Source organism: Aulostomus chinensis, chromosome 12, assembly GCF_037954235.1.
Source record: "Aulostomus chinensis isolate RoL2024-O1b breed Wild chromosome 12, RoL_Achi_v1.0, whole genome shotgun sequence".
Lineage (NCBI taxonomy): Eukaryota > Metazoa > Chordata > Actinopteri > Syngnathiformes > Aulostomidae > Aulostomus > Aulostomus chinensis.
In genome coordinates, this window is record NC_141331.1 from 22,748,636 (window position 1) to 22,770,388 (window position 21,753).

Consider the following 21,753-nt stretch of genomic DNA (forward strand, 5'->3'; position numbering starts at 1 on the left):
TTTTCTTTGACAGGTGTTGAGGGCCCAAAGCGGCAGCGGTCCCCCTGGTGGTGGTTCCTTATCCACGTTTTTTTGGTTTGCTGTGTCACGGGTGCAGTGTAGTATTTTTTTGGATTCCTCCTTTATTTAGTCTGTTGCTCATTTTTAACTATTTTGTAATAAAAGTATTTTTATAATTGGGAATCACGGTCCTGTCCTGTGGTATTTCGAACTGTGTGCCTTTGTTCCATTGGAAGTCTGGTCATTTTTCTTTTTTTTAAATATTGTTTATATCCTGGGGTGAAAGCCCCCAGGTGGCGTTGTCGGCAATTGTTCCCCACCACTCGCCTTGCCACATTTAGTTAATTCCGACTGCCGAAGCCAGGTGTCATTAGCGCCGACATGTATTACAATCGTACTGTATTTAACCTTACATTTTGCCAGCAGCTTCAGATTAGCCTCAACGTCGCCAGCTCTGGCCCCTGGGATGCACTTTATGCTCGCTGGAGTCTCTACCTTCACGTTCCAGAGAACAGAGCTGCCAATTACTAATGTTGGCTTCACAGCAGGGCTGTGAGCAACAGAGCCGACCTGTTAAGTTTTACTCTCAGCGGTTGTATTGCTGAGTGGGGAAAACCTGTTGGAAACATGAAGGGGTTGGTGGGCAAACACGGTCTTACTGTGTCTAGGTTTCCCTCGTGATGTCACTGTCAGAGTCTGAGAAGCTCCTGAAGCTTAGGGACTAGTGCTAGCCTCCATGGTGTGGAGCCGGGACTCTAACTCACTGCATCTCACCCCAGGACTACAAACAAACTGCAATTATTACACGTACCATTAACACTAAAGGAGGCAGAGGAGTAACTAAGCATCTGGCACATGGAGCAGGAGAGGGAGGGAGAGGTGGGAGGAGAGGCGGAAAGAGAGAGAGCAGCCATAGCTAGTATGCTACGGTAAGCTAGCGGACCTGTGGCAAATTTAACAAATTGAACGGGGAATTTCAGAGAAAAGTCCTGTTAAAGACTTAAGTGACAGAAACCTATGTATTACACCAAACGTAGTATATACACTGGTGCTTAAAGCAATTAAATTAGCACTACACGAGGGAAGGTTGAAAGAGTCTTAACACAACGACAGTATCACAGGCAGGAAATGACATAACACGCTCACCGTAAGTCTCCAGGAGTACCAGTCAGATAAGAGATATTATTTTAAAATAACATGATAGAATTGAAAGTTAGTTTGATGTAGCAACTGCTTAATTTTTTCTCCCCTGCTCTTCTCTTTGAGATCGGTAATGCGCAGTATACCTTGTACTAACCGCTACACATCAAAGGGACCTTGCCTTGTCGTTATTTACATGTTACCAACCCTGGGGGTGCTAGTGGCAAGTGGCTCTGCATTAAGTACCACTTGTATTCGATGTTACTTTGTTCTACAACAATACATAATTACATCATTTACTGTGCAAAGACAATACTGTTAGACCTGCCTTCACCAGGCTACCAGAATCAGCACAAGAGGAGACAAAGTGTCCACACACGGAGCTCAAGGTTTAACAAACAAGGTTTATTAGAGTACAGTGGTCGTGGTTTCTCTGAGACACAACAAACAAGTGGAACGCTAATAAAACGCACGGGGCGCAAAAAAATAGAATTTGGAAAAACACTAACTAAACGCGGGCAGCACTGTAAGCTGAAGGAACGATAACAAAAGGCGACCACCAGACTAACTCTGGGGTGAAATAAGAATTTGGGGAAAAAATAAATACAGGCTGAGGAATCAGCGAGCCAAATAGAATGGGAACGGAAATCTAAGGAAATCAAAAGGTCAGCACTCTGCTGCTATAATCCGACAAATAGCTTCAACAAAAATACCACAGAAATACTGGGTCTTCTGGCACACCTTAGTGGCTCAGGAAAAAGTGGAGCGAAATCACACTTAGAAAAAGTAACAATCAACAAGGAGGTCTCTCTACTCGGACTAGAAAAGTAACAATGAGAAAAAACTAGAAAACAGCGACGAGACAGCAAACTCGGAAAAAACTTACAAAATGCACGGAAGGTGAGCAGGTCAAGACAACGGATGCTATTCACTATTCCAGTACATGGAAACAACCAGCGCGGACTTAAATACCAAGGGGGGGTAATCAGGGAATGGATTCAGCAGCAGCCAATCACCAACCAACAGGGGCGGAGCTCGGAACTGGGTAGAGAGAGGGAAATGGCACATGAATGCTGGATCATAACAAATACAGACATATTACCTATGCACACATATACCACCAATAGAAATACATATTTGCATATATGAGATATGTTTATGATATAAAAAAGATATACAATATACCTATACCAGAAAGGAAAAATGTCAGGCATTAAAATTAAGTTTACCTGACCTTTTTTCTTAAATCGTAATGCTTAAGCAATATGAGAGAACTCCAAACCAGCTTTTTTCTGAGTATTCTATAGGGTCCTGAAGGTTCCTGATAACCTTAGAAAATAGTATGGGATAATAGTAGCCGGCTGCCAAAATGATGAAATAACTGGACAAGACCAAAACACCCTTTTCCTCATTAGCACAAAATCTATATATGTCCTCATTTATTCTTGTTGGTAATACATACTATTTTTAGCTGAAAAGTCCAAACACAGGTCAAACAAGAAGTTTTAGCTAAAGGTATGGAGTATTAGGGCCAGGGAAGAGGAATACCTCAAGAAAAAAAGTCTAAATGTTGACAAAGTCTAAATCCCCTGGAAGAAAAAGTTGAAATGAGATACATTCACTGACAGTAGGAGAATCAAAACACTATTTTATTGTCTCTTTTCACAGCAAATTTGGATGGCTGGGTGGTTACATTATGATGCTTTGGTTCGACAGTTCTGGGTCTCATCCCATTGTACCCTTTTAGATGAATATATGTACTGATTGTTCTCCCTGTTAACGTGTAAAAGGAGGCAAAATGAAAGATCAAATATTATCCATTTTTTGTTGTTTTTTACTCATTAAATTCAGATGACAGCATCAACTTGTACGTTTAGCAAAAGATTGGTAGGTGTCATGGTGTGGGGGTGAGGAATAGACCCAAATGCAGACAGAGACAGGAGTGTTCACAAAAAGGGGTATTTAATAATCCAAAGACAAGTACAACCAAGGACTCAAAGTACCAACTAAAGTGCATATACAAAGTACAACAAAGGAAAAATGCAAAGTAGCAACATAAGGAGGTCAACAGGCCTAAGTCCTGGACGCGAAACAAAGTATTATCAAAACCCAAAACCTACACAAGGAAGTGAGGAACATGAGGTGGAAACTTAAAACTAAATAAAGGTTAAATTAAAAAAAAAGACAAACATCCAATAATGACTGACAAACATCTGACAAGCAATGGACCAACGCAGGCAAAGGAAAACACAGAGGTGAAATACATTTGGGCAAACGAGACACAGGTGGTGCACAGGAAGATAGGACATGACTACAAAGTAAAACAGGAAACACAAGACAGGGATCGTGACAGAACCCCCCCCCCCCCCCAAAGGGCTGACTTCCAGGCAGCCCAACCAAACAAAGACCAGGATGGGTGGAGGGAGGCCTAGGGGTGGGACAGGGTAAGACAACACAAGAAGAACAAACACAAAAATGCCTTTTCAAAGAGACACAGAAAGTCTGTAAGCGGCCCGGGAACCAAGCAGCGAGGCACTGAGAGTCTGGGTGGCGGCCCGGGGGCCAGGAGTGATGTCTGCCAGGACTCTCGGCGGCGAAGCAGGAGAAGTGCCCGCCAGGACCCTTGCCATTAGAACAGGAGTGGTGCCCAACCCCCGCCACAGGGCTAGGTACTGTGCCCTTCGAACAGGATTGGTGACCGTCGGGATCCCGATGCTGGAACAGGAATAGTGTCTGCCAGGACCCGCGACGCCAGAACAGGAAATGTGTCCACAGGTGGCAGCAGCTTAGCTGGAGAGAGGACTGGAGATGACTGCGGTTGAGCAGGAGGGTGGCCAACCAGCCCAACGCCAGCAGGCCAGGAGCTCCTGTCCTGGACGGGCCCCGAGCTGCCCTGAGGGCTTGCTGCACCGAGCGAGGTCCCTCCCTGGGCCAGCCGGGTGCCCGTATAGTCCTCTACCGCAGAGCTAAATGCCGCCTTACTCGACACCAGACGTGGTGGCAAAAACAAGTGGTCGTAAGGCCAGAACGATAGGCTTGTTACATGGTCATGTGAGTCGTTGGCCTCAGTTTCGGGTCGTTAACCCTCCCAGCCCTCTTGGGAGGGTCGTTCGGGTCACCTGAGTGAAGGCGTGAATGCTGGCTGCACCTCCTGTGGAGGGATCTAAGGACAGCATTGTAGGTGGTCTGAGGCCTCCATCTCCTATAAAGATGGATGTTCTGGCCTTACTACCACTTGTTTTTGCCACCACCCACCTATACCTGATACTTACTACCAGAATTTTAGAACTGGAGAAGCTTCTTGGATGAGAGGCGAAACGTCTTCACTTACAAGAGGTGAGTCCAGTTGCCTAGTTTGATCATTTTTGAGAATGACTCAATAAGAGCATAATTTGAACAAGAAAATTTTGAACATTTGCAATCTAAATGAATTAATCCAGTTCACATTGAGAGTATTCATCATGTATCACATCAATAAATTGGAATGACAATTTCAGATTCAAGATTTTTAATAATGAAATATGTGCAGTTCCAAAGCATTCATAAAAATTTTCTGTTCACACACATGGCTGGTCAAAAATGGTACCTTTACAGTGCAGTTTTGAGAATGGAGCACTGCTTCCATGGTGGCTCCATGGATGTATTCCATTGCCAGGAGAAAATAGGACTCAGATTGGGATACAGCCAAAAGCCTTACAATATTTGAATGACACAGCCTCCTAAAATGCAGAAAAAACAAAGTATTATTATATTCATGTAAAAATCCTTTACCACCTTAGAAATATACAATATAATACATCACAGTTTCTGTTTCCTTACAGGGATACATTCAGTTCGTGCTGGTTGTCCTGAACATTCAATCCTCCCGAGCCAGTCAGAATTTTTTTTTACTGCAGCGGGCGTTCCATGGACAGAACCTCTGTCAACCTTTACGAATGACCCTTCACCAATAAAGTGTTCTTCACTGTACTTTATGTTGTCTTTGTCCACATATGGAAAATGTGGAAGATATACTTGGGGAAAAAACATATCATCAAAACAGATGTCACTGGTATTTCTGTCCTGTTTCTTAAAACAGTCATAATTTATCTATGCAGGTCTATGTACAGGAGAAGCACTCCTAAAACCTGAAGGAAAAACTGGAAATGCCTTTTGCCTTTTTGTGCCCATTGTTGAACAATTCTTGAAAAATATTTTAAAATATCTGTCGTAGAAATAAAAATACTTACATGATAACAGACCAGAAATAAATGATGACGGAGGCAAAGGGAAGTCCATTACACTAGCTGCAGCACCCACATATAATCAGACAATTTAAATGGAGCTTGCTTACAGTTTTACAGGGTTTAGAGCCCTCAACAAACATACAGTTCCAACAACATAAATGCAAATGTAAACACACCAAAAACTTTTTTTTTGTATTTTTAGTTAAATTATCTCTGTCCACATCTAGCAATTTTAGCTTAGTGCACAAATATCTTGGGTTTCACCTCAAACTATGCCTGCCGATGTCCATCTTTTCACTTTCCTGTTGATTTTCCTTGCCTGTATCACTCTCCCTTTATGAAATGGCTCAGCTGAGGCAGATGTGTCAGGGAAGAACTCCTACAGAAACATTTGGCCAAAATTTTTATATTGCATTCTGCAACAACCCACGTCCATTACAGAAATGACAAAATGATAAAAAAAAGAAAAGAAAATTATTTACACCGTGCATGCCAGTCTTATCTAACATCAAGGTGAAAAAAGAACAATCATACAAAACCAAGAGCTTACAAAGATATGTACATCATAGTCATTCATACATTTAGTATCTGTGGCCCACAGTTCACAGACCTTTAATGCCTGTTTACGACATGTTCACATTTTATCAATGTAGTGGAAACTGCTTTTTTAACTTGAGGGTTCAGCAGTTTTTTAGCTGTATTAAAAGCCTCCGCTGCACTTGTAATACAGGCGTACCAGCTGAACATTGTGAAGCGATACAAAACAGCACATATTCGGAATCAAAGAATTTTGGTTCAAAAGAACAGAGTGGGATGGGTAGTATGGGTACAGCCTCCATTCATTCATTACAATTGGATGTGTTGACAGAGGGCTGCTTTAGGGGAAATTGGCCCCTAGGAACAGGATTAAGAAACACTGATCTAAACATGCTCTCACACAAACATTGTTAAATGCTACTATGGGATATAATTTCAGCTTTCCTTACTTAAAAATTCAGTGGATTTCCTGGGTTGGATTCAGTGGGTCTTCCTGAGTGGGTGTCATCAGTAACATAAAAAGGATGGAAAGATTATGCAAATGCTTTGATGAATTCTTATGACAAACCTCTAGAAAATAAATCTTTGCTACTTCAATATGTTGTGCCTGGATACTACAGTGTTGTTCATATTTTACAGTTCTACTTTCATCTTCTGTCAGGAGCTTTTTAATACTGCTGTCAAAACCCCTTTGGGTTAGGAACGTTAGGAAATTTCAAAATGTACACATGGCATTAGTGACCAGATCATATATATATAAATATTTATTAAGCATTTATTTATTCATTCATTCATTCATTTTTTTTAAGTTAAGTCAACTGAGATTGCCAAAAACAGACATGGAAACTCTAAAATTTTCACTGTAGCCCAAAATGCACCAACGCATTTACATATGTGTGACTTGTAAATGTGCAGTAAATTATTTAGAACTGTGGAATGACAGTGTTTTTCAAGTGTTAGCTTAGCGATTAGGGTGAGCATGGTAAAAATAGTCATGACCATTTTCAAGGTCTTTTTTCAGCTCCTTGTATTTCTCGAGTCTTGACATTTCTTGAAAGAAATTTGTGTTAAGAACGAATATATTGCAAGAGCGGCTGGATTGAGACAAAACAAAAAGAATGAATGGAAACTTATGTTTGCTTCCTGCTCACAGACCAGCAAACTCCCACTTCTGTGTGTTTATGGCCCATTACTCGGCAATCAGCTGTTCCGGTCACAACGTTATAACGTAGTTGTAGTCCATTCCACATTCGTAGTCAGGTATCCCTGTCAACTTTTGTCCTGAGGCCGTTTTGCCTGATAACTTTTTTTCTTGTGGCCGTTTGGTCTGACTGCTTCTTTTACTGAAGTATGACAGTGTTTTTTCTGAGATTGATGGCTTTTTTTCCTGAGACCTGATGCCTTTTTTTGATGCCTATCAGGCTCTCCTCTTGTGGAACCGTCTCACAGTTTCGGTCTGGGATGCAGACACCCTCTCTACCTTTAAGAGCAGACATAATACCTTCCTTTTTGATCAGGCTTATAGTTAGGGCTGTTTAGGCTGGCCCTTAGATCTGCTGCTATAGGCTTAGACTGCTGGGGGATCTCCCACGGTGCACTGGGCTTCTCTCTCCTCCTCTCTTTCCTCTCTGTCATATTATATGTGTCATATATAAATCATACTCATATGTGTTACTAACTCATCTTCTCCGGAGCCTTCGGGCTCCCCGCATCCCAGATCCTGGGTGCTGCTGGAGGAGGCTACAGACCTGAAGAGGCTCAAGCTGCCACCTGTAGCTCCACCTGCTCACGTCCCCGTCTATCCATCACTCTCTTCCCTTTCTCCTCTTTATCTCTGTCCCTCTATTTCCTGCTGTATATCTGTCTCTCTCCATGATCTGTCTTTATCTGCTCTCCTGCTCTCTTTCCCCCCAATTGGTCAAAGCAGAAGGCCGTCCTCATTGAGCCTGGATCTGCTCGACATTCCTGCCTGTTAAAAGGAATCATCTCATTTTCATCTCTGCTGTTGCAGGATGTGCTTGCTCATGGAGAATTATTGGGTGTAAATTCATTGAAGGAGTGTGGTACTAGACCTGTTCTACTTGTAAAGTGTCATGGGATAACCTTTGTTGTGATTTGGTGCTATGTAAATAAAATTGACTTGACTTTTCATCTGAGGTCTGACTCTGAACCCTATTATCTGAGGATGTCCTTAAATGTACACCATAATACAGGCTGTCCATCATTTTGGTTCTCAATCTGCTTTTGTTCAGAGTTAACAGAGAAAATGTTTCGTCACATGTGTATGTTTAGCCAAACAGACATCATTCTTTTTGCGTGGCGACACATCAGAGGAAACTTGGACTTTTCCAACCTCCGGTAGAGGTACGGAGAGAAGCTGATTTTAATTCTTCAGCGAATCATCACGCTGCATTTTCATAAGTTCTAATTCCACAATCTCTCCCACTTTTTCTGCGTCCATAAGGAAGGGAGTTGAGAACAGCTTGATTTCTTTCTCAATGACAGAAAAGTCTTGGAAGCACTGACAGAAATCTGTCATAAGAGATGTAATCAAAGACACATATTTCCCCTTTTTAGGAGAAAGGTTGGCCTTTGTAAAAGCTCATTTGCTTTTGGACAACGTGGGAAAGTGCACAACATAAGAGTTGTGTAGTTGTGTCTCAAAGAGACGAAGCGTCTCACAGAATGCTTTTATGTGTTGTTATGTCTCTGGCTCACGAGAGGCAACATAGGGGAGTGAAACGATAGTTGCAAACAAGGTTTAAACTAGGTTTATTGGTGACAATTGAACAAGGAAGAGAATGGTGTTGAAGTTGGCAGCATGGCTGCCGACCCTGGCTGTGGTCTGAGAGAGAGAGGGGGAGGTGCCTGGCTGGGCCTTTTAAAGGTGAGCGGCATGTGCTGGCCATCAGAGATCAAGAGAGGAGGGGCTCCATGATAGAGCATGAAAAAGGTGTAACACCTCTGGACATAACACCCCCTCCCATTAGCAGGTTGGTGAGCAGGGCTAGAACAACCTACATGCATGAATTCAGTTAACGCAACCACTTAAGACCTGGACAAAGCAACAGCCAACACATTGTCTGTCCCATGAACGTGCTGGATGTCAAGCTTAAACTCTAGCAGGAACAAACTCCACCGCATTAGGCGTTGGTTGGAGTTCTTCATCCTGCTAAGAAAAACAAGAGTGTTATGGTCTGTGTAGACCACTAGGGTCTGGCCAGAGGACACGTATACATTAACATTTTCTAATGCAAGGATGAGGGCTAAGGCCTCCTTCTCTATGGTGGAATAATGCTTCTAATGTAAATCAAACTTTTTAGATAAGTAGCAGACAGGATGTTCCACTCCTGAGGGGTCATCTTGGAGGAGGACAGCCCCACCACAAGCATCACTTGCATCAACAGCCAGGTTGAAGGTCCTGGAAAAGTCAGGGGCAGAGAGCACAGAAGCAGTAGCGAACAGAGATTTCATTTTATCAAAAGTGAGCTGACACATTTCTGTCCAAATGAAAGGGACTTTTTGACTGAGCAGGTGTAGGAATTAAATTAACAGATACTGTAGATTAGGAGTATTAGTCTCAGGAAGCATTTTGTCAATCACATGAGTTTCTATGGCCATCTTCTGACCTCAAGAAACAAATGGACAACAGTAGCAGACAGGATGAAGGGGGGGAGGTGAGAAGCAGCTGATGAACAGGTGATGCAGTCATTGCTGTGATGGGGAAACCATCTGCCCTTTGTTGTTAATGGTATAAAGGTTGGGACATTGTAAAGAACGGCAGAGAACACTCAGCAGTCTTCACTCCATGCTGCATGCATTAAAGAGACTTGATTCATCACACCAATTTCGTGATTCTTCAGAGAATTAGCAACTCTCAACAATCTACAGAGAGAATTTCCCTTACAGCAGGTTAGTCTGGGGGGCAGCAGCGGCTGCAAAATTCTTGCAAAACCTTCTGTAGTAGCCTGCCATTCCAAGAAATTGCTGCCGTAATAGCTTCTACTTTGGCTTTGATGGGACAAACTTTTCCACATCCAACAACCTTACCCAGGTAAATCACCATGGCCTGGCTGAATACGCACTTGGCCAGATTGAGTGTAAGGTTGGCATCAACAAGCCTCTGAAAAACCACTTCCAGCTGAGCCACATGCTACATGACAACGTCATCAAGGTAGATTTTACAACATGAAAATCCTCTTAGCACTTTATTTACCAGCCTCTGGAACATAGCTGGTACATTTCGCATCACAAAAGCTACTACAGTATACTGACAAAAATCATCCGGCGTTACAAAAGCAGAGATTTTGTGAGTTCGCTGCGTAAACGGAACCTGCCAGTAACCTTTGAGGAGATCTAATTTGGTTACAAATTTTGCAGGCCCCACACTTTCAATGCAATCATCCAAGCGAGGAAGAGGATGACTGTCTGGCTTTGTGACAGAGTTGACTTTGCGAAAGTCAGTGCAAAAGCGTGGCGTTTTATCTGACTTCACAGTCAGACACAGGGAACTCCACGAGCTAGAACTTGGCTCAGCAATCCCATGCTGAAGCATGTAGTCTACTTCTTTACGCAAAACATCACGCTTTTCAGGATTGATCCTGTCAGGATGTTGTTTGATAGGCGACATCACCGACATCTATATCGTGCTGAAGGACGTTCGTATGTGTGGGCACATCAGAGAAGAGGGCATGGTGTTTATCAATCAGCTTGATGACAGAGCGTTTTGAAGGTTCCAAATATGATAGATGGACTTCCAGCTGGACAGGAGTTCAGGGTTTGGCAATCTACCTTGAGAGATAACCTCTGTGCTGGTCTCAGGTACACAGGTTGGAGTATCCAGCACTGCGACAGCCTTCACGTCTGATGACACAGCCATGTTCCTGTCACAGTAGGGTTTCAAAAGATTAATGTGACATAAATGTGTTTTTTACGCTTCCGATCCAGAGTTCTCACCAGATAGTCACACTCGGCAACCTTCTGCTGAATTACATATGGCCCACTGTACCGAGCCTGCAAAGCAGAACCGGGAAGTGGAAGCAACACCAATTCCTTGTCACCAAGTCCAAACAACCAAAGTTTTGCCTTTCTGTCAAACCAACCTTTCATCTTCTCTTGGGCTTCTCCCAAGTTCTTCTTTGCCAGCTCACAGGCCTTCTTGAGCCTCAACCAAAACCGGCACATAAAGTCTAAAAGGTTAGTCGGAGGATGCTGGTCTTCCAGGCACCTTTCCTTCAACAGTTTCAAGGGACCCCGCACCATATGGCCAAACACAAGTTCAGTCTGACTAAACCCAAGGGACTCTTGAGTTACCCCTCTGACTGCAAAGAGGAGTAGAGGAGTCCCATCATTCCTTCCTTCTCATAGTCTTTGCAGCAGGTCCTCAACATTGTCTTGACAGTCTGATGAAAACGTTCCAGAGCTCGCTGAGACTCTGGGTGGTACGCAGATGAAGTACAGTGCTGAACTGATAACTGCTGGAGCACCTAAGACACGGGACATGAAATTTGATCCTTGGTTGGTATGAACAACCCTGGGAAGATCAAACAGTGTGAAAAACTTAATCAGGGCCTTAGAAACTGCAGGAGCTGTAATTCTCCATAGGGGAACAGCCTCAGGGAACCAAGTCGCTGCACACATCATAGTCAGCAAAAATTGGTTCCCTGCCTTGGTACGAGGGAGTGGACCAACACAGTCAAGCGGGATCCTTTCAAAGGGCTCTCCTATAGCAGGGATTGGATGTAATGGTGCAGGGGGAATTTTCTGGTTTGGCTTTCCAACGGTTTGACATACATGACATGTTTTACAGTATTGTGCAACGTCAGATTTCACAGAAAAAGTGCCTCAACACTCGATCCAGGGTTTTCCTGGCACCCATATGCCCTGCAAGACAACGATCATGAGCCAACTGTAAAATCTCAAACCGATATGCACTAGGGGCCACAACTTGAAACACACTACTCCAATCATCTTCACTTGACATCCTGGGAGAAGTCCACTTTCTCAACAACACTCCGTCATTAACAAACTATCCAAAGGAAACAGCTGCGATTTATCCTTCAGAAACTGCTTCCTCAAAGAGAGGGGACAATGTGTCGTCTTTCCCCTGTTCAGCTTTAAGTTCTTCACGGGAGAGGAAGACATTACCGAACCCCAAAGTTTCATCCTTTGCCAGGAAGGTGTCAGAGAGTGTAATATCTGAACCCAGGGCTTTATCCTTCTCTCTCTTTAACATGCTACTCATAGTAACACAAACTGAGAATGTGGCTGGATATTTCCTCTGGAGCTCGTCTGGACTTGTGGGCTCCACAGGAAGGGGAACCACCCGACCACCAGCCAAATCGTTCCCTAGAATGAATGAGACACCCTTGATGGGAATGTGGGGACAAACAGTCACAGCAACATCACCGGAGACCAGAGCTGTTTCCAGGTGAAGGCGATGCAGAGGCAAAGACAGGTGACCCCCACCGAACCCTTCAACGATGGAGTTAGAGCCCAAGGCAGATTTGTCACTGAACAGAAGGACATCCTGGAGGATCAGGGACTGAAAGGCCCCACTGTCCCTCCAGATCTTAATAGGTTTTCTAGATGATGGATCACAAACAAGAGAAACAAAACCATCCATAAGGAAGGACACGGAGCCAGCCAGCTCACACTTTGGAGTTGAAGGCTCCGTAGCCTCAGTTAGGCAATGTTGTACAGACTTTAAGATAGGTATGAACAACATTAGGTGGACAATTCTTGAACTCTTCAAGCAAGATTAATTGTCTGAGGCCTTCTTTTGTGTCCACCTTCTGTGGCTTACACCATCAGGTAAACAGTGTTTTTCTTCAGCAAACTCAACATAGGTTTGTTTGTCAGTCTTACGGAGACATCGGAAGCACTGGCGGTACACCTCAGGGACAAGCTCATAGGCTGTCAATATAGCACTTTCCACAATCTCGTAGTCAACACTTTTCTCAAGGCTTAAAGCAGAATATGCTTCTTGTGCCTTCCCTATGAGAACACTCTGCAACAGCAGGGTCCACACATTCTGAGGCCACCTAGAGACCATAGTCACTCGCTCAAAATGAGGGAAATACTTCTCAACGTCTTTCTCCACAAAAGGAGGCACTAGTCTAATGTGTCTAACTACATCAAATTCAGATGACCAAACGGCCTCATGTATCAACGCAGTTTATGCAAGAAAAACTTGCGTATGCCAGGATCGGCGCTCACGTTCAGATGTATCAACACGAAAAGTTTGTTGATTCTTGTGCTGTTTCTCAGCCAGCCCATCCCCTGGCCCCAGCACCAGCACCAGGCCGACAAGCGGCGGAGGGTTCTCCAGCCCACCTGGACCCAGCGAGGCATTCTCCGGCCCACACAGATCCAGTAGGAGGGTCCTCACACAGGCGGTCCTGCAGTCACAGGACAACATTATTAACCGCCGAGGCAGGAGTGGTGCCCGCCAGGACCCTTGGCAGCGGAGCAGGCGTAGCAGCTGCTGGGACAGGGGTGATGCCTGCCAGGATGCTCGGCGCAAGGACAGGAGTGGCACCCGCCAGGACCCTCGGCGGCGGAGCAGGAGCGGCAGCTGCTGGGGTAGGACAGGGGTGATGCCTGCCAGGACCCTCTGCGAAGCAGGAGTAGGGCCAGCCAGGACCCTTGGCGCCTGCCAGGACCCTTGGCAGGTGTAGCAGCTGCTGGGACAGGGGTGATGCCTTCCAGGACCCTCGGCGCCGGGACAGGAATGGCGCCCACCAGGACCCTCGGCGAAGCAGGAGTGGCGCCCACCAGGACCCCCAACGCCGAGACAGCAGTGGCGTCCGTGGGTGGCAGTTGCGTAGCTGGGGCGAGGGCTGGATCTGACCGCCATGGAGCACGAGGGTGGCCAGCCTTTCCATTGCCCTCAGGCTGGGAGCTCCTTGGTCTCCCGGATGGGGGCCGAGCTGACCCAAGGGCTCGCTGCACCGAGCGAGGACCCCCCAAGACCAGCCGGGTGCCCGAAAAGTCCTCCACGCTTTGTGACTCCCCCTCTTCCGTCAACCTAGCCATGTGGGCAAAAAACTGGAAGAGGGTCATCTTCTGTGGGAGGGGAGCAGTCTGCTGGGTCTTGGATGGTTGGACCATTCTGTTATGTGAGGTGGAGGAGGGAAGTAGACCCAAGAGCAGACTGAGAGTGGGATGGTGCACAAAAGAGGTTTATTGATAACGGAGGCTTTTAGAGGGGGACACTGGAGGCTTGAGACTGGAGACTGATGACTTGAGACTGACGATGTGAAACTCGTGACAAATATTAACACCCCACGATAATACACGAGGGGAAACGAGACACAGGTGGTGCTATCACCCAGGTGAGACACATAAGGTAATCACAGGAGGGAGGTCAGGAAGACAAGACATGACTACAAAATAAAACAGGAAATGACTATGACATAAAACAGGAGACATGAGACAGGGATCGTGACAAAATTGTGTCTTTCCGGGCAAAGGACAGACCAGTTCCTTCATCCAATCAGCAATGTCGGCCTATGGTAACATTTCTGGTTTGGTTAATGTCATTGTGATTTCTTTCTTCTTTTGTGGTTGTGTTTTTTGATTTGTAGTTGTCATTTCCTTTTGTGGTGGTGTTTTCTCTTTTGCTTTTTTGTTTTCTCATTTGCTGTAGTGATTTGTACTTCCAGACCACCATACTCGTGCTCTAATTATGTTGACTGTTTTCATAACTGTGTTCATCACATTGTCAAGCTGGACTGTCTTGGCACAGAGGGCATCTTGGTGAATGAGGCAGTGCATTTTTACAGCCTAACCTCCACTCTCATGCACCTTGGTGCACAGGAGGCTATTACTTTGCGCTCACCTGTCATAGCTGGAGCACCATCCGTAGTAACTCCACACAGTTTGTCCCATTTAAGTTCCATCTTGTTGATAGCATCTGACACAGCTTCAAAAATGTCCTTACCTGTTGTGGTGCCCTTAAGACTCCTAAGATCAAGCAGCTCCTCTCTAATTCAAACGTTATTGTCAACTCCCACAAAAAAATTAACAGCTGTGTTCTCATCACATGCAATCGAGTAAAAATCAATAGCACAAGCTTTATGTGACACTTGATGGTTTAAATTAGCTGACAATTCTTCCATTCAGTGCACAGTTGTGTTTCTGGACATGCTCATTAATTCTATGTCTTTAGTAAGGCACTGTTTTATGAAGTCACCATCTGAGAAAGGTTTCCCATTTCACGCTACCTCATAGCTTGTTATTGTAGCATTTTCTTACATTTGTTAGCAAAAAATACTGTTGTTGAGTTCGCAGGCTAGCTGCCATTTGCATAACTTTCTCTTCTTGCTCAGCACTAGTGTAGGACATGTAGGTCTGATTTTTGGTTTCATAGTGTTGTCATTATTCTCTTTTATCACTGCAACAGTTTCATTACAGATCAAACAGACACAATTTCTCTTGACTTCTCTAAAAAATATTCATTTTCCCACCGGGTCTGAAATTTTCTGCATTTGCTTGCTACCTTGTGTTTCTTTGGTTCCTTCATTTTTGGTCATCTACTGCTAAATCTTTCACTGATTCTTTTGTTTTGTGGAGAAGCTGTCCTGTTGAAGAGTGTTAAAAATAAGAACTGCAATACAGTCAATTGCAAGTTTCATACATGGGCCATATTCCATTATATTTTTAGAATTTGCTGCATGTCAATTAAAACTGTACCACAGGCCACACTTAATAGTTTGGACACCCCTGATCCAGAGAAAAAAAAAAAAATTTACTCTGCTGATTAAATTCATGTCTGATAGTTAAACTGTTGTGAGGAGTCCAGAGTTTAAATGACAAGTGTTACTTACTTGATAAGAATGGAATAGTATTGTCCACAGACTCACCACAGGGTGCGTCCTGTCTCCTTCACTGACTATTCGTTATACAAATGATTGCAAGAGCAAGTACAATGACATGCACCATCTGAAATTTGCAGATGATACAGTCCTCATCAGCCTGCTCTAGGGAGGAGACGTTGATCATGGTCCAGTCTTAGAAGAGTAGAGTGGTGCCACAACCACTATTTGAAGCTAAATGTCCTAAAAACTAAAGACATGGCCATCGACTTCAGGAAAACTCTTCCCCTACCCTCCCAACCATCATTAAGAGCTTACATATTGAGATAGTAGAGCACTATAAATACCTGGGTACAGTCATTGACAAAAACCTGAATCATGACCTCAACACGTCTGCAACCAGCAAAAAGGGCCTGCAGAGACTTTATTTTTGCACAGACTGAACACTTTAAATGTGGACAAAACACTGATGGTCTTATTTTACAAATCTTTTATCAAGTCTATTTTAACATTCTGGCGGCATGGTGGTGCAGTGGTTAGTATTGTCGCCTTACAGCAAGAAGGTTCCGGGTTCGAGTCCCGGCTCGGGCGCGGGATCTTTCTGTGTGGAGTTTGCATGTTCTCCCTGTGGCTGTGTGGGTTCTCCTGGGGTACTCCAGCCTCCTCCCACAGTCCAAAGACATGCAAATGGGGACTCGGCTAATTGGATACTCTTAATTGACTGTAGGTGTGTGAATGGTTTTCTGTCTAAAATACGTTGACCCTGCGATGGACTGGTGACCTGTCCAGGGTGTACCGTGCCTGTCGCCCAAAAGCCACTGGGATAGGCCTCCAGCCCCCCCCCCCCCCCGTGACACTCAACAGGATAAACAGAAGGAAATAGATGGATGGATTTTAACATTCTGTATTAATAGCTGGTATGGAAACCTCACTGTGCAGAACAAAAAAACGTCTTTGTGACATTGTCAAGGTAGTCAGTATGATAATTGGCACACAGCAGCTTTCGCTGTCAGACATCAACAACCGACAAGTCTTGCAGAAGGCACAGTTGATGTTGGCTGCACTGACCACCCACTTTTAGGAGAACTTGTTCTTCTTCTTTCTGGGCAGCGTTACAGGTTCCCCAGGGCTAAAAGAAATAGAATTAAATTCTCTTTTATTCCAAGTGCAATGAATGTTCTTAATTTGCACTGAGTCTTGATGGATTCAATTTGCCTACACTATCTACAAGCACATGGTCCTGAAACTCAACTAATTTTAATTCCCTTATAGATTTATTTTTTTATGGACAGCTTGATCTTATCTATTTTATTTACTTATTTATTTATTCATGGTTGTTGTGGTTGTGATTGTTGATGTCACTGTCTTGATTGTCCGTTGTATGTTAAATTGCACTGCAAACCAAATTTCCCCTTGAGGGACAATAAAGAACTGAACTGACTTGACTGTGTTGATATCAGCAGTTACTGTATGATAATGAGGGTACTGTTTGTCGAAGGCAAATGTTTAGACAGCATAAACTGCAGTCTGCACATTATGGTTGCAATGCACAATAGGATGCACAGGTGTAAACAATGCAATTTATAAACTTTTCAGTTTCAGGTCATGTAGGCTCACTCACATAATTAAGTTAATTTGTAAGAGGATACTTATAGCTGGAACAAGCATTTTCAGTTTTAAATGCCTGAGTGGCCAGAAATTTAGAAAAAACAACAAACACAAATCAAAATGTGACAAAAACATTTTTAGCTCTAAGGTATTTGTTATGATACATTTGTGAAAACATAATAATTCATATTTTCAAATGTTTGTGCCAACAAATCCCACTAAATACAAAAATGTCCTGTTTGAAGATTTGGGACAATATAACAGAAAAAGATGAAGCAAATACTCTGTGCAACAAGCACAATAACCAAATATATTAGGCAGAAAACAGCAGTAGTTGCCAGGATTTATCAAAATAACACTCTCATGTCAGGTAGCCATTCAGTTGCTCCAAACCCTCAATTGTACAAGTGTCTCTGTCTGCAAGCTATCTTTTGTAATTCTTCCTGGAACTTTTCTTCACTCTTTTGAAGTCATTTTCTGACACCCTCTGTCCACTTCACTAATGCTTTAAAAACATATAGATTACCTAAGGAGACATGAGAAAGAAAAATTAAACTAGCGTGTAACAGTGAAGCTACACGAGTGTAGACTCTGTTTTTGTTTTTAATTGGTTATATATTCAGAAACAGAATTCCAAAATGTTACTTCAAAATTGATCATAAAAGTTGTTACATTTAAAATGTGTCATAAAGTTTACTACTTTTAACACTTTTTTTGTTTTGTACATTTACCATTTCAAATTTTGCCTTCATTAAACCAGACAAATTGAGTTTATTCCACAAAGCAGCAACAGGAACCTCTTTAAAACATTATCAACATGACTAAACTTTAGCAAACAGCAAACATGATTCCAGTGGCACACTCTAACACTGTACAAGTATCGGACTAGAGGAACTTTTCATTTGGGGGGGAAAAAAAAGTTTTGAATATTAAATCCTATCATCAAAAGGGACAGTTTGAAAATGTCACAATATCAAACCACGATGATTTGCCATCATACCTTCACTCATGGTATCAGCTGCTCCCCAGAGAGAAAGTGCCCTTGTCATTTGCACAGCTTCAGGAGTCTCTCTCACATTAGCTCACATTAGCTGAGCTACTAAGGCAGATAACACCAGCTGAATTTCTTGTGCACTGAAGAATGTTGGATAATAACAACATAAAATTATGCTTTGACAGTGTTGTGGTCAGCAAAGCAAAGCAAATATGGTAGCTCATCAAATGCTGTCCTAACCAGGAACTAGGCTATGCTAATGCCAGTGATAATAGTGAGGTGCCTTGTGAGGTTGCGGTGCTTGGTGTCACTGTTTGGCAACACACAAGTCAAGTCAATTTCATTTGCATAGTGCCAAATCACAACAAAAGTTATCTCATGACACTTTACAAGGAGAGCAAGTCTAGCACCACAATCCTTCAATGAATTTACACCCAACAATTCTCCATGAGCAAGCACATCCTGCAACAGCAGCGATGAAAACCTTCCTTTTAACTGGCAGGAACATAAAGGAGATCCAGGGTCAATGGGAACAGCCATTTGCTTTGACTGGTTGGGGGAAAAAGAGTAGGAGAGCAGGACAGAGACAGATAATGGAGAAAGACATACAGAAGGAAAGAAAGGGGCAGAGATACAGAGAGAGAGAAAGGGGGGGAATGCTAGACAGACATTTTTCTCTCAACCAAATCAGACAATTTGCAGCATAATTCTGTTCTATGCCTTCATATTCTCTACATGTAGTGCTGTCTTCCCCCTCCTTTCACAATACAGGCTTGTAAAACAAAACATAAGCATCATGGACGAGTTAGAGTTGATTTCAGTTGTTCTAACATGATTAGCTTGGGGGGGGGGACTCTGCATTTTCTATAATTTACTAGTCAACTTAAAACATTTTGGTGCACTGTATCAGTTGTGGGGGGCTTTGACAGGCTTGAAAACTTACTGACGTTAAATCCAGATTAATAAAATCCTCCAGTGGTCTCTAAAGTTGCACACAGCCACAGTTTAGACATGAAAAGGATTTCCACAATTAAATTGTGATAATATTCTGCAGCCTGTCTTCACAATCTGGACAATAGCCTACCTGTAAATATCATCTGTCGTACAGAATTTATGCATATTGGCAGCAAAACATTAACAGATTTTCTTTGTGGGGCGGCACAGTGGTGAGCACTGTTGCCTCACAGCAAGAAAGTTCCAGGTACGAGTCCCGTGTGAGTTCAAGGTATTTCTGTGTGGAGTATACATGTTCTCCTTGTTCCTGTGTGGGTTCTCTCTGGGTACTCCAGCTTCCTACCACAGTCCAAAGACATGCAAGAGGGGACTAGGCTAATTGGAGACTCTAAATTCACCATAGATGTGGCTGTGAGAGCAAATGGTTGTCTGTCTATATGTGTTGGTTCTGTGATGGACTGGCGACCCTTCCAGGGTGAACCTCACCTCTCACCCAAAGCCAGCTGGGATAGGCTGCAGCCCGCCCCGCGCAACCCTTCACAGATAAGCAGTAGAAAACGGATGGATGGATGGATGGATGGATTTTCTTGGCTAGCTGGTTAATGTTTATTACCCAGCATTTCTGAAACAATTGCATGGTTACATCATTGCATTTTTTCATGAGAAAAAGTACTCCTCACAATTTTTAAAACTAGTAGCATTAACAGCTGACTGCAGTCCACAAAATGGACTGCAATGTATTTGTCACAGGCAAATATTTTTGCCAATAATAGGCTCATATTGTTATCATAAGTGTCAGACATCAAAGAATGATGCTTGAATAAAAGGGTAGTTTGTTTTAATGAATTAGATTACTTTTTGTTTTACCTGAAATGACCACAATTGCTCCTACCAAACCCCCATTAGCAGAAACATTTTTCTATTTGAAAACATACTTGTCAAATGAGACATTAACTTAACAAAACCAACAAAACCTTTTTTTGTTACCTGCCCTAACAATAACTAACAAATATAAAATTAACCATAAATTTAGTACATTTTGTGTCAAATATAATATAGAGGAGTGTAATTTAGATAAGCAAAAGAATAAAGTGTTAGCCTCTCTCCTTGCCTGCCCACCAAGGGGTTTCCGCCATCTGTCGTTCGGTATCTGGATGGTCCTCCATATTAGTATCAGGTTCAACAAAACTGCCCTTTTCACTGCCCATTCTTAATCTTGTCAGAGTAGAGTGTGAAAAAGGTTTGAGTGTATTTCTCTGTAATTCAAGTTCCTTGTGCTTTTCTCTGTTCACCTTCCTTTTTGCTGATCTACTTCTCCAGTCTTTTAATCCATTTCCACTATGACTCCCCATCTCTGATCAACTTCAAGCTATCCAGGACTCATGATCACCTGGCTCATCATCATCATCAGCATGTGCACAGCAACAAAGCAATCAAAATCTTTTCTTATTATCAAAGAGATAACAAGTGCTTATTAGATCATAGATAACAGGCACTTATTTGTTCATATTTCAACTCTTATAAATGTATTTATTTTATTGTACAAAAGGAATGTAAAGGCTGGAATCTACAGCTGGTGAAGTTTGGACGCCCCCTACAGGTCAGAAGTCCCCAGGGACTGGCCAAACCTGCCCATTGCTTCATCCCTGTTTGCAACACGTAGAAGAACTCATACACATTGAGTGTGACACACACTATATATTCCATATATTATAGGCTACTGTAAATGTTTTATGTGTATGTTTTAAATATGTCTAATGTGTCAATATTCAACAATTCTTTTGTTGTTATTGTTATTACCCAAGACCAGAGCAGAAAGGGGATCCCCCTCATGTCTATAGATTTATTATAGCCAAAACGAAGTCAAATAATCGATTGCCTTCCATACTATCAAGATAGCAACTTGACCAACATCAATGATTATTTTATCTTGTGACAAGGAACATGGAGAGGAGTTATGGAGCCAACATGGATGACATGGAAAAAGAGCCAGAAAAGCGTCATGTACATACATGCTGCATTGCTGTGCATAAGTTTGTACTACAGTTCAGAATCTCCATCCCCTGCACCATATATTGAGTATCTCTTGTGTGCGGGTGCACACACACACACACACACACACACACACACACACACACACACACACACACTAAACGCACACTAAATTATATTTGTGCAAAGATGATAAATGACTAATCAGAGTCCAAAACAGTCTAAAATATGAAGACAAACTACATTCAGCTACAACAGCTTCTGATAGTGCAATATCTACACAAACACACAATCACAATCAACCTCTCCAGCACACACACACACACACACACGCACACACAATCAAATCTCAGTGGCGACTCCGGCGATGAGCTGCTCTTGCTTTCCCCTGCAGGACCTGGTCCCACCGCTGCACAGAAACACAGAAAAGATTTTAGATAAAATTTCTGATATTTTTAGAAATTAATTCGATTAGTGGCTTCAG

General features: G+C 43.0%; 1 protein-coding gene across 2 annotated transcripts in view; it reads right to left on the reverse strand.

Annotated features, from left to right (window-relative positions):
• Positions 1 to 16,112: 16,112 nt before the first annotated feature.
• The window catches only part of frzb (frizzled related protein), a 66,708-nt gene continuing 61,067 nt past the window's right edge, over positions 16,113 to 21,753 (reverse strand). The window contains exons 8-9 of one of the 2 annotated variants that reach the window (XR_015118760.1): positions 18,330 to 21,678; positions 16,557 to 16,850 (exon numbers count right to left, since the gene is read on the reverse strand). Coding sequence is in view for 1 of the 2 variants with exons in the window: in XM_086220813.1 (XP_086076939.1) it covers positions 21,619 to 21,678 (60 nt within the window). In the remaining variant the exon portion in view is untranslated. Of the gene's footprint in view, positions 21,679 to 21,753 lie in introns of both variants that reach the window. The other variant, XM_086220813.1, reaches the window with a different exon arrangement.